At 36.1% G+C, this 14,414-nt stretch overlaps 2 protein-coding genes across 5 annotated transcripts in view; both read right to left on the bottom strand.

The window, feature by feature from the left end:
- LOC128889958 (uncharacterized) overlaps nucleotides 1-6,432 on the bottom strand; it is a 38,207-nt gene extending 31,775 nt beyond the window's left edge. Inside the window, exon 1 of one of the 2 annotated variants that reach the window (XM_054148024.1) lies at nucleotides 6,096-6,432. In XM_054148024.1, coding sequence (XP_054003999.1) covers nucleotides 6,096-6,126 — 31 coding nt within the window. In that variant the 5' untranslated portion in view covers nucleotides 6,127-6,432. The remainder of the gene's footprint in view (nucleotides 1-6,095) is intronic. The other variant, XM_054148026.1, reaches the window with a different exon arrangement.
- Nucleotides 6,433-8,910: 2,478 nt separating this feature from the next.
- On the bottom strand, nucleotides 8,911-14,120 carry LOC128889952 (ATPase H(+)-transporting accessory protein 2). Of its 3 annotated transcripts, XM_054148006.1 has the most exons (9): nucleotides 13,947-14,120; nucleotides 13,695-13,822; nucleotides 13,373-13,603; nucleotides 12,959-13,273; nucleotides 12,777-12,869; nucleotides 12,198-12,290; nucleotides 11,062-11,268; nucleotides 9,447-9,552; nucleotides 8,911-9,370 (listed from the first exon to the last, which is right to left on the bottom strand). In XM_054148006.1, exons 1-9 carry the CDS (start codon nucleotides 13,987-13,989, stop codon nucleotides 9,291-9,293), a joined length of 1,296 nt encoding a protein of 431 aa, XP_054003981.1. In that variant the 5' UTR covers nucleotides 13,990-14,120; the 3' UTR covers nucleotides 8,911-9,290. The 3 variants fall into 3 exon arrangements, with proteins under 3 accessions (XP_054003981.1, XP_054003982.1, XP_054003983.1); XM_054148007.1 differs by lacking the exon at nucleotides 12,198-12,290; XM_054148008.1 differs by lacking the exon at nucleotides 11,062-11,268 and having other exon boundaries at nucleotides 13,947-14,119.
- Nucleotides 14,121-14,414: the final 294 nt, after the last annotated feature.

Here is a 14,414-nt window from a genome sequence, read left to right as displayed (position 1 = left end):
TGATAATCGTCGGCGTCGGCCACATATTTTCTCCATTATTTACGCAATCTTGACACGTCTCTCCATTGTATTGGCGTAAAACCATTCGATGCAAGTAAATATTTAACATGCAAGGGAAAATTCCTAAATCGGGAATTTAATTAATCGCGTCGTGCCTCGTACAGGGCGTTTTTACGCGTGTTTACATTCCCCATCTATTTTCACGCGCTATTCCACGTTAGATCCGAATTATTTCCGCCAAGCATCGTCACGTTCAGATTACTCGTTTAATTAACGACCGGCACTCGAGAATGAAAGAAGACAACGTTAATTTTCGCGATACATGGTTCGCAAAGACGTTATCCAAATACGATTACAATTATCCATTGACGATAAGGCTTCTTAAAATAAACGTACGAAAAGGGTACTTTTCAATCGTATTGTTTTGTACAAAATTATCGAATAAATTGTCCTTCGCCTCTGGAAGAGATGCATTGCAACAATTAGCAACCGAGTAATTTTAATATCTTATAATTTTATGATATTTCTTGCAAAACATGGTTATCTTGCCTAAGTAAAATCTATATTAAGACACGCTTCGCCCGTCGCCGAAACGTTAAAATTTGATCAAAACCTCGGATTAAGCATTTCTGGCTTATCAACCGACAGAAATAATCGTCGAAAATAAAATGTAATACCACTAACCCGCTTTCTCGAAAATAAACGTCCGTTTTCAAAACACAGAGTAACCAACTTGCAAGTGTGTATCGCGTCTAACGGTGTTCTTATCTTGCAAGAACTTGGACGCATAGTTTGTGACGTTTGCGTATTGTCAGTAACCCGGAAACCATCGAGGTTAACGGTCATCATTGAACTCCTTCCAGCACAGAAAGTCTTAAAGCTCCGTGTTTTGCAACCGTATTTATCTATAACATACTTAATTGTAAAGCCTTGGGCGATTAAACCGAGCGCTCGCATACCAACCGACTCGAATTCCAAATATCGAGTAAACGAGCGAGTTGCAACCTACTAGAATATACAAATTTACGTTTGACGAACACGTACGGAAGTCTGGGTAGTTAGTCGTTGACTTAACAGACATACCAGAGATGATCGAGCTGCATCATTCTAATGAACTTTCACTCGAAACATGTCTACTCGAATAGTTACCTAGACAAGGGTGCAGTCGAATGTTCGTATTAAAATAATGCTTCTAGACCCCTGCTTTTGTTTAAATTTATCGTGGAAAGTTTTTGCAAGGTACGTTCACGTTGTCCCCTGAAAATCTTTATCTCGATGCTAAAACACGAAAAAGTAATAAACGTTGTACGCATAGCGAATAGATAAAGCTATGATAAACGTTTTCCACGTTTCCTGAACAATTGCGATACTTATCATTTCGACGGAAGATAATTTTTTTTTTTTGACAATCCATACAATTAGAGTATTCCGGATGTGACAAAAGAATAGTCGGATACGGAAACTATTACATTTGACGAAGTCGACGATAATTGAGAAGTTTCCACGCTTAATTTAGATGCTCGCAGATCTGAACAAATAGGTTCGTTGATAATACAATCAGTAGTGCATTGTAACGAAATTGCATCATCTCCAGATGTGATCAACGAGGAGATCGCGCGTACGTCAAGGAATATATCGATTTATGTTTACCTGAATTGTTGACAAACGCATAATCGGAACGCATGTTATTCGTTCTAATTTCCCCGAGTAACAAGTGGAATCTTTTCTAGATTTTCGTTTACTGTTACGAAATTTCTTGCCCTTTGAATTCAACCTCTTGCGAAATCCATTTTCGTTTCCGTTGCAAACGCTGCTTAGAATATGAAAGCTGTTAAGCATACCTTCGATAACTTAAGTATTCGCGATGGTGCGAAACTTTTAAAGTCAATCGATTCTGCACGTGGACGAACACCACTGCACGTCACATTGTATTTATAGCCGGTGACAGATGGCGTTTATAGCTAGTAAAATTTGTCTCGAAATGAATCGGCGTTTTCTTTGAACTTCCTTGACTCTAAAAATTCAACTGGAAACACCTTCAAGGTTCTACGAATTTACATCTCGTTCTCAACGAGTTAGGTCCATCCGTGAGCCCATCGGTGGTTTTATGGCTAGATTTATCGATCAGGAGGATCTGAAATTAATCGATAAAGATCATCGCTTCCTTTCCTAAGCTAAATTTCTTGATGTATCGCGATCATTTGCCAAGTAACCGATGAATCACTTTTGACGATCCACATCGTAAGCTTCTTATAACGACGACTGCGATCTTCGAAACGCAATACGTATGGAAGATTTTACCGCGTAAGTAGTTTATGTCCCATGCATAACGATCGAAGGACAAAATTAAGTAACGTTCGTTTCAGATCGCTTAAAGTTTTAACGCAGCTTACGATTTTTTGTTTGCAACGTCGAGACACCTTCTGTGTGCACGAAAGGAAGCACGTAGGCTTGAGTAACAGCTATTGTACAGTAATTGGCAAAACAGCCGAAGAACATGTTCCGGGTGATTTTCATCGTTAGATGTTATGCGTACAATTGACGTCATACAAAGGTGACCGACTGTATCTTAATGCGTCGAGACGTTATAACGTTACGTTTAGAGATTACATTGCATTAACTGGGATGAGGCTGTTTCTTCTATGCCAGTCGACGATGCGTAATACTATCCTTGTGCATTAACATATGTATATCAATGCTGGAGATCTCTATGATTTACGCGATGAGCCACATTGCTATTATCGCAACGCTATTGCTAAATCTTTTAGGACACTTGTCGTGTTCGAATAACGGCTGGCGTATCAAACAGGGAGGCCATTAGAATCCCTGTATACCTTTCGAACGTATACGTTCTTCCATGGAATTAGACATCGAGCATGCGTTAATTGCCGCAAACACGTCTGAAGGAAATGCAGAGTCGGGCATTATTCGAATAACTTGGAATTCATTTTTATCTGTTATACCGCGGGAATTTTCCGCCATACGTAACCAACGATAGTCGTTACTCCACCGTCTCGACGATGGTGGAGATTTTGGCTGATGATTTATATGTACACGAGGAATTGAGCCATCGAGTACTGTTCGATATAACAAAATGAACGCTAAACCTACCAAGATTTCGTTTGTAACTATTTCTAATAAAAAAAAAAAAAGGTAGCAATTTTTCAGTCGTTTACGGTAGTGTTTTCCTCATCTAAATCTTTTTTTTTTTTTTTCATAGATATCAAGGCGTCCCATGAAGCAATATTCGTACAAATTTGTAAAACGTAACGTATCTCGCAAATATGCGGGTATTTCATTAGCCGGTATAAGTTACCTTGCGATTATTTTCTTCTTTTAGTTCTGTAACTGATAACATTGTATCGCGTATAATACGCATACCGCTGTTAGCGTGTACGAAGTTTTATTTTTTAAACGATACCATGTATCCATAACTTTATCGAATTCAAGGCGAGTTCAACGACACTACAACCTCGAAACAACGTCTCCGAAATCTATGCAAACTGTTCGTCGTAAAGCATCGTGTAAATATGTAAAAACCATGCTTTTTTTGTTTTCGATGTAACCATTTTTGTTAAAATCGGGCTGTCAATATTGACGATTAAATTTACGACATACCTGAAAATATGTTTTTGTCGCGTTCCTGTCGAGGTCAGACTTATTGGCAGTCGATTCACGAATTCTCCATAATTCGAGTCACGTTCGCGAGCAAGTGTCGTACCGTTGATATTTTTATTATACTTGATTGTCGTTGTTATTAATATTATTGTAATTATCGTAGGTCTAAAGTGTGCTTTCAACACTTTTCGTATCTAAGCTTAATTATCGCGTAACTATGTGAAAGTTAATGAAGTCGTTAACGAAGACATCTTTGTCGACTTCCATCGTCATAGGCTTTTACCGTCGTTACGTGCCACTCGTCAAATTTCGTAATCACGGATGTTAATAGTAAACATCGAACACGAATGAAAAATGATTAATTGTAATAATTTTGATGGCCGTTAGCTTGTCGATAATGCTGTCATTAATAATTTCACTTGCTCTGCAGTCAGAGTTGCTGAAACTCTAGGCCTGTATAAGGCAAGTATTTCGTTGAGACATCATTGCCAAAAATTACACGAAACGTACGTTTACTTTTCTACATTATTTAACGTTCCAAACTTGGAACCAATTACACGAATGCTCTTGGAAATTGAATTTTATCGCAGGTGGTTCTACTTTCTCCTTCATCTCGCTTTCGAACAATCACAGAACTCATTTTATATCATAATTAGGAGGAAGAGATTGTATTCTTTGTCAATCTGTATTAAACAATCTAACCCAGACCTTGCTACAACGAAACTTGCGACAGCCCGTTCACTTTCTCTTTTATCGTTCTTTGATCAATGTATACATTTTCCGACGCAATTAACGAAAAAATATGGTACTCGTTGTTAATTCGTGTCTGGCAATTAGTAATCAATATGAAACAATGGAGAGACCGGAAGCTGTTTTCGAGGTGTAAGATTATCATTTCAGCGACTTGCATAAAAGTATCCTAACGTATTATACGTGTTGCCTTCGTAATCTACGGTTACTTATTATTCCGATCAGTTATAACGACGATCCCAAGTAGACAGACCTTTCGACGGGGCTATTCTTTTCTTCCTTCTTCCGCGTGCTACGTATATGCCAAGTCCGTCAGATTATACGCATAAATTACGAATTGCTTCCTATGGTGTCTGATTTGCCAGCCAACATTTCTCACGTCTTACGCGAGTGTTACTCAATCGCTGTATTTTCATTTCTTCTACTAGCCCCATTGTAAAATCAATGGAAATTTTATCGATTGATTCCAAGTCCTCTTCGAGAAATGATATAAGCAAAGTATAAGTATCGATTAATTCGATGAATGGCTGATAAAATAAGTCAAACGACGCTACGTACAGGGTCAACTCGTCGCTCTATTATCGAGTTGACCCCTTCAGGGATTGCGACAAGTAAGTATTCGTTTAGAAGTAACGTTTCTTTCTAGACACATGGCTGATTTACAAGTAAGGCTGATCCATCAACCTATTGCCTCCGACGCGATTATGCACATTTGAAAATGACTCTTATATAGATGTCAATTGCTTAATGAACCTGTGGGAACGGATATTAAGAGAATAACCCTCCACTAGCGTTATCTATAGGTTTGAATTTGCTCGTCTACCTACGAACCTACCAAGAATGCTTACACTCCGTGTCAGGTAATAAATTTCTACAGTCCTTTATTTAATTTATTATCCTCTGGAAACTTTATCATCGACGAGTTATCGTTTAATAGCGAACTCTGAACGACAAATTATGGGCATTACTTTTAGTTAAACGAAGTAAAATGATCCTTTCATGCAACCTCTCTCCTGCGGTACTTACAACCTTGTGACCATCGCGATCTTTTAATCTAAGCATTCGTCACGAGAAAGCACTTTGAACGGTCACAAGATGCTACATGCATATGAAGCACTACCTAATTGAATGTAATAGTCCAATGACGAGTTGTCGTGTACCGACACACATACTCGAGAGAATTCGCCGTGCCACGAGGAATTCGACCGTTTTAACTTTACGCCAAGAAAATCATTCCTGAAACGATTACACCAAGCGAGACTCATTGGAAATAAATGTATATCTTTTAAATAATTCAAATCGTATCATGGTCGCGACATAATATCGACGATGATGTTGCTTAAGACGGAAGGCTAATCGAACGCAACAGCAATAAAGTAAAATGTCGACGAGCGCCAAATGCAATCTGCGCGGCATACCATTGTCAACCAAGCGAACAATTTAAATGACTGATAACAAAAGTGAAGCACCTGAGATAAGTTATCGCAGACTGAGCTGGACTCGAAATTGAATAGGCGATGGTTTGACATTGACAATAGTTACTTATACACGAGGAACGTGAGGTATGCAGCTCTGGTATATTGAATAATTTCGATGGAAACGTTCTTCCAAAAAACGATTTGTCCACGCCTTACCGTTTAAACACGCTCGTTTAGATAACACACATTTCGTTTATTTCTTCTATCGACGAATGCTTTTTAACCAGCTACTACTGTAAACGTACTCACCCACCTCAAGCTTTGGGTACCGCGTTTGCATTGTTTCCGTAGCACGTTTAATACCGTTCCAACAGTTCGTCGCGTTTCTGTACCGTGAAAGGATTACACCGCCTCGAATCCACCATTTTAAAACGTCCACAGCTGGAACGAACACGTGCACAAATTTCGACCGAAATTACGCTACTGGCCGAAACAGAAATCGAGAGACTATAAAACTCCCACCCTAGGTAAACCTGAACGCGTCTTTGAACCAATGAAACAAGTGCATCGTCACTTTGGACGTAACCAGCGACGAGGAAAATGTTTCAAATAATTCATCCTATCGACAAGGAGCGACTTCTCGATATCTACTGACCATACCGCGGTATTGCCCGGCACTATGATCGAGAATCGTAACCGAGAGCTAATCATGTTGGGAGGGACGCAGACGTCGCGAGGACTTTGTTGGCGCAACTGCTCAAAGGCCACGGCAACCTTGACATTGAGCACTCGCGTAGTGGCGCTAGCTGATAGACGATTTGGCACACGAGTTGCCATAACGAAGGGTCAATTTATCTTACGTTTCTTTAGAATTTAAATAATCCGATCTTCGAATTAGAAGTTATCACACTAGCTACTCGCGTAGTGGCGCTAGCTGATAGGGCGATTTGGCACACGAGTTGCCATAACGAAGTGTTAATTACGTTTCTTTAGAATTTAAATAATCCGATCTTCGAATTAGAAGTTGTCACACTAGCTACTCGCGTAGTGGCGTTAGCTGATAGGGCGATTTGGCACACGAGTTGCCATAACGAAGGGTTAATTACGTTTCTTTAGAATTTAAATAATCCGATCTTCGAATTAGAAGGGGACGTCTAAATTAGAAGTTATCACCTTAGCTAGTTAATCATCCTAGCGCCAACCCTGCGATGGCAAATGGCGACTTTATTAGCCGGCTTGATACATGATAAATCGTTGTAAGATCTAGGGTTACGAGACTCGGTTTATTCGATTTCTACAAAGAGTTCTCGGTGCTTGTGTACCTGCGTCATACGTTTCGCTAATCACGTGTACGTTTCATGAAAAACAACCGCTTATAGCGATGGACGACTCTCAGCTTCTCATCTTGCATGTTTGCTCACGTGATTTGCGGTTGCGATTTACACCTGACCCTCGAAAAGAGTGAACTAATGAGCCTGAATTGTTGCAAAGAAAATAAAACGCGATCTGACTGAACAGAAAATAGATTATAGGATCCGTTGTGTACCCTTGATAAACATTTGTAACAGAAATGTTCAATACTGTATCAATACTATATACTGTATGTACACAAACATGCAAGTACGTACATATTTCCTTCTATGGAATGGAATCTATTTGCATTGATTTAATATTACACGTAGCATGTCTAATAGCGTATCATAATGTCCCTAAAACAGGAACTGTTAACAACACTGTGATATAATTAAGGAACTTATTGTTAGTACTAACAAATTGTAGTCATTTCCTTTTCTTTTGACTTAAGGATTAAGTAAAATTGAGGGTTGACTACTTGTTTTATTATATGAAAATTCTCTCACCCGAACGTAGGTTCTACGATGCATCCTTTATTTTTCGTTCTTTTCTCAAGTAAACTGTATTTATCATGCTTCAAACGCCTGCATTCATAAATACACACAGCATACAAAACAGAAACGTACATCAGTATCAATCAGTATTGCCAGTCACACTGGCGCTAAATTATTGCCAACTTCACCTCAATATAAAACTACAATTTACGGTAATCTAAAATACAATTTACTTTCGTCAATTATAGAAAGAGACATCGCTGTAAAGTCAAACGAACTTGGAGGTTACCAGTTAACGATGCCTTCCATACGCTTAATTAATTCAATTAAAATTTGGAATGTCATAGCCTGTACAACTCACCTAGTTAATGCGTGTCCCAGCTTGTCATACTTGGTCATACTCGTCTTCTTCGTACGGCTGTCCGTTTCCTAAGTGCTCGAAAAGTCTATGGAAGATGATTGAATCGTGAAATTTCACTCGTACCATGCTTGAATATAAAACTGAACTCAAGATTCGAAAATATAAAACTTCGTATCCTCTAACAATGAACTCAGCCAACTGTTACGCGCCATTTTTGAAGAAATGTTGCACACAAGTAGAACAGTGAAAATAAAAAATTACTAGAAAGTACTACACATTTTCTTTCTATTATCTGCTACTCGTGTCGGAGGGATGAAAATTAGCCCAAATTAGCTTTGAGGTTATGGATGAATTACCTATTATATAGAGAATTTCAGTAAAATTCCATAAAATTCCTACAAAGTGGATCCTTGAATGATACGTATTCGGATAATCAAGATTCTACTTTGTTTTACAGGTAGGATATAACGCGAAGAAGTCATAAGTTAGTCAAGGTCCTTCGTTTCTTATTAACCATGCGTTGTTCTTTGACGAGGATCACATTCAACTTACGTTTCCCCATGAAAGATTTTTTGACGAACGAAGGTCCTCGAATTACAGTTTTCTTTTTATCGAAATGAATGCTGCATATGTGTACCGAGACGCGTCCTTTCACGCCAAACCAGTTTCGATCGGACATTATACGTCCTTCGTTTGTATGTAATTGTAAAATATCGAGCCCCTGGCTACAAAACGTATTATCGAGAACAGGTAATTATTTCATAAAAAACATGGACAAAAATTGGACAACTATCGCAACGTATTGATGAAAGAATGGCTGACAATGGCTTCTACTAGGTCTTGACGAAAAAACGAAACAATGTTTTTTTCTTCGTTGATTAATTATTAAAACGAATATTAACATATTCATGAGAAATTGAATCGCTATAACGTTTAGCCTTTATTAATTTATTGCATAACTGTACACTTAAACATGTTTTATTAATAGGTATAGTAGTTTAAAGAACTTAGTCTATTATACATTTATACATAGGAAGGATGCATCTATTCGATAATTCTTCAAAATATACAATAATAAAAAATACTATACGGCTGACTGAATTATATGAGATACAACTAATGTGTATATAAATATATTACAATAACTATTATATTACCGACGAACAATTTTGTTGGAACCTTAAAAAGTGGAATTGAGATGGAATTGTGCATATTTATGAAGTAAATTTGACAGTTTAAGTACACCATATATAACACAAATTGTTTAATTTGAACACTGTTAACTCATATTTACATTTAATTATCCTTCTTCATGCGATTGGAGGTCATTCTGTATATTACGGAATCACGTCCGGGGTCCATTTGGCCAATGGCGACTGCATTCGTAACAAATCGAAATTAGAACAAAATATCGTATAAATTATTCGATTAAATATCAAAATTATTACGTACTGCAAATAGCGAGGAGCGAGAAAACAAAAGCAACTCCAAACCATAATATTATGTTAAAGATGACGGGATAATTTTCCGAGTAAACTTTCGCAAGATTATAGACTTCCTGAAACAAACAAAACTTAATGTTTTAAACTATTTACGACCAGCTGTAGCATTAGAGCTACGCTGTTCTAGTACTCGATATTTTTATTAGATGTGTTCTAAATTTTTTAATGCCTAAAACTCAAAAGCTTTCTGGAATTAACCTGTCAACTGGAAGAGACGAGTTAACTTATCGTTTGCACGTGTAAACATCTTCTATTTTTTGTTACCACTGCAACCACCAACTCGAACGTATACAAACCTCCTTAATACAGAGTGGTACATAAGCATTTATAATCGTGAAAGTAGCCAGTCTACAGGTTAAGTCTTTTGATAAATGATACTCTTTATTCCAGCTGCCATACTATGCGTAAAAGGTACAAATATACTTTTTAATGCTTTTGCCTAATAAAATATCATTAGAGAATGAAATTCGATGCTCGACAACAATGACGAACGTGTCTCCATCATGCCTTGAATCCGAGGTAGAAATTTGGTCTCGAAAGCGGTTACTACTATATCGTTCTCAGAATTCTTAAATTGTGTCAAAGTTCGTATTAGCTAAGAAGAGAAGTCTCTAACTTAAATAAAACAAAAGCTAGCAAACAAGCATACATAGTGTTTAAAATTCAAGAGTCGACACGGCCACCGACTGTAGTCGACGCTGAGCCATAACTGGATTCTCGGGGGCCATTGGCTATAGTCGATGCTCGACTAAAGGTAGAAACTTTACGTTCAAACCAAACGTTAACACATGAAATGTAGCATGATATAATGATAAAACTTAAAATCCTGATATGTATTCCGTGTTTGAGTTATCGACCTTAACATAATTTATAATTATTTTCTGTTAATGGTACTTCTTGTGTTTTTTTTAACAAATCTTCGTATTATACTTTTCTCGTATAAATATATCATACACTCCATTGAATAATACACAGTATCACATATCTCATGCATTGCGAATTTCCAGCATAACAAGGAAGCTACTTTCCAAAAGTGATACTAAGAAGCACTGTGTTATAAGCAAACTTTATACACCTAATGTACAGACTGATTAATCTAAAACTAGAATTGCAAGTGTCTCTATTATTTTTTGCGATACTTAGCGAGAACTACCAGAGATATTTGCAATTCTATTTTTAAGGAATTCATCCTGTATGTGTATATACACAGAATGTCCAAAAAATATGTAAACAAATTTGTTAAGCATCCACAACACAGTTACACGAGTCTATACATACATTTGTTGGACATCCTGTATAATGGGTGCTAATATTGTGACTAATTCAACAAAAGCTTATCTAAAATCTCATAGATGTAAGAAAATACTTAGGAATTTGTATACTAATGATGTATAAAAACTAAAAAATATTATTTTTTATTTTAATTAGAATACTCTACAAAAACGAATGGGGGGTACATCGATAATTTCGATAGTAAGTGTACCCTGATTGAAAAATATATGTCAAAACTTCCATATAAAATGCAAAAGAAAATTCTAAAATGCATGTTAAAGTGTTAGTGATACCTGTCTTATACTTTGTGCATTAGAATTTATGTTATGCTCCATATTAGTCAAATCCTGATCAGTTTCAGTGACTCCACTATCATCACGAAAATCACTACTTGTGGTAGAAGTGTCCGTATCACTGTCGAATTTGCTAGCACTATCAATATTTGTGTTTGAATCCTCTTCGTCTTCTACACTTTTGTTTTCATCTTGATGATCACTTTGCTATAAGTATATGTATTTATGTAAACGACTTAAAGTCGAGCCCCACTAGCGCTCAAGGGACGTGATTACGAAAGATTAAAAATCATTGTTGTTCATGTTATAATGAACATAAGTGTCATTTGAATGTTGTATCCCTTGAACGCTGATAAGAGTCAACCTTTATGTTGAAAAACTCGGAATAATCCAAATCCAATTCGGTCACAGTAGTTGTCCATTTTGTATTGTGTAAGAAATATAATTGTTAATGATGAATGTAACGTAATCATGTTAAATGTGAAGTTACATATGCAGGGTGTTCAATAAAACAGCTTGTAATCATGTTTACGTATTATTCTTGATTTTCATGTCGTACTTAATTTGTGTTACCTTAACACGTACATTATTACGACGACTACTGTGAAAATTTAATATATTTTTTAATCCAAGGTTTAAAAATAACGAATGTTTCGATTATATTCGATTTCTTGTTTCCATGTTTACGATTATTGTATTACGGAAAAATGTTTTGAAGCGGTGCAAAAGGAAATATCGAAAGCTTGAAGTTTAACCCTTTGTGCTCCGATTTTTTAGTCAACCAGTAACCTCAACTTATTTTTGCTTTATGCTGCACATGTTAACTGCAGGATTTCGTAATGTGAAAATAATATACTCTGTACCTGGAGTACAAAGAGTTAAAATGTGCTGTTCCATAATAATCCTAAACTTATGTTCCCATATGATTTGTAATAAAATAAAATGTTTATGTTGTATATAACTCTTAAATAAGTAATTCGCGAAACGAAAAGAAAGTATCGAAGTACTGAGTCATAGATATTATATTGCGTAATTTATTAACATGTTTAGAAATCATGCAAGAAGCTATCTCTAATTCAAAAATATTTGCCCACTGTCAATAAAAAACACTTGTCCATGCAATAGTATTAACATACCGTAATTGCAATATTATCATTATTATTAAAATTTATATCATTGTGCTGCTCTTTAAGTTCCGAAGTAGGATCTACACTTTTAGTTTTATCATCCTATAAAAGATATCAGTATTAGACATAGTTTAATTTTTAGCGCACGCACGATGCGAATATAACTGTTGTCTATGCAAATTAAAAGCGAACGTAATCAATGCTTGGCATCAATGGTTTTTTTCATATATTTCAACAATTACGGAACAGAATCAATTTTTGATAAACGAACCTTTATCTGCAGCTTCCTCAAAGATAAACATAAAATACATGTTACAGAAACTAAAGCATAATTCACAGTTTCTCATAAGATTGTTATTCAGTTTATATTAAATTACGCTAACGTTCTATTTAATTTTCCTATATAATGATACTAAACAATAGACTCCTGGTTGCAATATGCATATAATATTTAAGCAGGAGTTTACTGTGCTTTACGCATTTGAATTTTAATGTTCTATAAATGGTAAATGTATACAAAAAAATAGATTAGCGGTCAGAAATAAAAATCTGTCAAATGTAAAATAATATAAAGTTTCAAATACGAACCGTATCAGCAGTATCTCGTTTTTGTCTTCCTAAAGTGACAGAGCGGATGTGATGTACCTTACTCGCATCGTTCGTGAATGCCACAATTAATACCTAAATCGAAACATTTTTAACGCTGTACATTAAACAATATTAACAACGCGATACATACTAAACATTTCATTGTTCATAAACGAGCATACCTGTCCATCATAGGCCTGAACAAATGCATCGTGAATAACGGTTAGCGCGTTATTAAACAATGTTTGAGCTTCCCTAGAAGCGGTTGAATTGAATCCATAGTCGTCAAAAATAGGACGCAAACCGGATATAACCAGCCAGTAAATATCAGATTTCAAATCTGATTTAATTGCAGAAGGTGCTTTTTTAGCAATGGCATGGAGCAATTGCACTTCTTCCAGAAACTTCTTATCATCTTCCTTTCCTAAATTCAAAGCTTTCAGAGATGTTTCATCGATAGGAGTTGGCTTCAATTCTCCGAGAGCAGACTGTCCTAACTGAATTAATATTATATCAAAATTAATTTAATTCTACAATGTGAATACTTTAGCAGTTTTAATATATTTAAAATTTTATTATTTTATTATGATACTTACAGCATCAAGACCATCTCCTAAAGATATTCTGACTAGAGTATTATCGTTATCTCTTTCTTCTAGGCGTTCTCTAAGAGCCTGCCACGTGGTTTCTTCAACTTCATTAACATTTAATGGAAACCTTTTACCCTTTGGTATATCTAAAGATCCTACACCTTCTATTGCTACCACGACTACAGCTTCTGGAAGATTAAATGGATCGGCAATGGAGATGCCGCTCCATGTTCCTCTCTATAATAATAAAATAGAATCAACCATCATACACCAAAATGTAATTCATCATAATCGATTTTGTTAAAAAATGGAATGTTAAAAAACGAACCTGTTTAACAGTGAAACCTAAAGCAGCAGCTAGCACTTCTTTAAGCAAACTCTGCTCTACTTCTTCATTTCCGTTAAATAAAACACTGTTTGGACTATGTAGAACTACGAAATCTCCACTTGCTTTCACTATAATAATCAAGAAAAGCAGTATAATATTTTATATCATTACTAATCGTCGATCAGCTTAATTAACAGAATAATTTTTAAAATACATTGCAGTATCATTTCGAAACTTAAATAGGACACGTACCTGCAACGAATACAGTCAGGAGGCAGAAAAATAGTTTCAACATTGTTATTTTAAAAAGCAGAACTGTAAAATTCAGACACTCCCAAAAGAATTCAATACTAATTCACAAATTGATCATATGACACACAAACGTGACTGAAGATCCACCAACTGCCACTAAATGTAGCTACAGTCAAAATAGACTCGACATCTTGTACCTGGAATAAAGCTGCAGTGACATCTGCGAAGTAGAAGGTGAAGGTATCTAAAATATATCAAATGAATTTGTGTTGTTCTTCTTTCCTACTGTGTAAATGGTATGTATTAACGCTTAAACTACCGACAGTCAATGGATATTCGATATGTATGAGTAAAGTTAACTCGCTTGGTAGTTCCAGTGTTGAAATTCTGTTGTCGCTAGTGTTGTTTTTGGGCGTTAACAAAAAATGTGAATATCAACACACCATCAACTTGTGGTTTATGGTCGTC

Source organism: Hylaeus anthracinus, unplaced genomic scaffold, assembly GCF_026225885.1.
Source record: "Hylaeus anthracinus isolate JK02 unplaced genomic scaffold, UHH_iyHylAnth1.0_haploid 12000, whole genome shotgun sequence".
Taxonomy (NCBI): Eukaryota; Metazoa; Arthropoda; class Insecta; order Hymenoptera; family Colletidae; genus Hylaeus; species Hylaeus anthracinus.
This window is presented reverse-complemented; position numbering and strand designations above follow the sequence as displayed.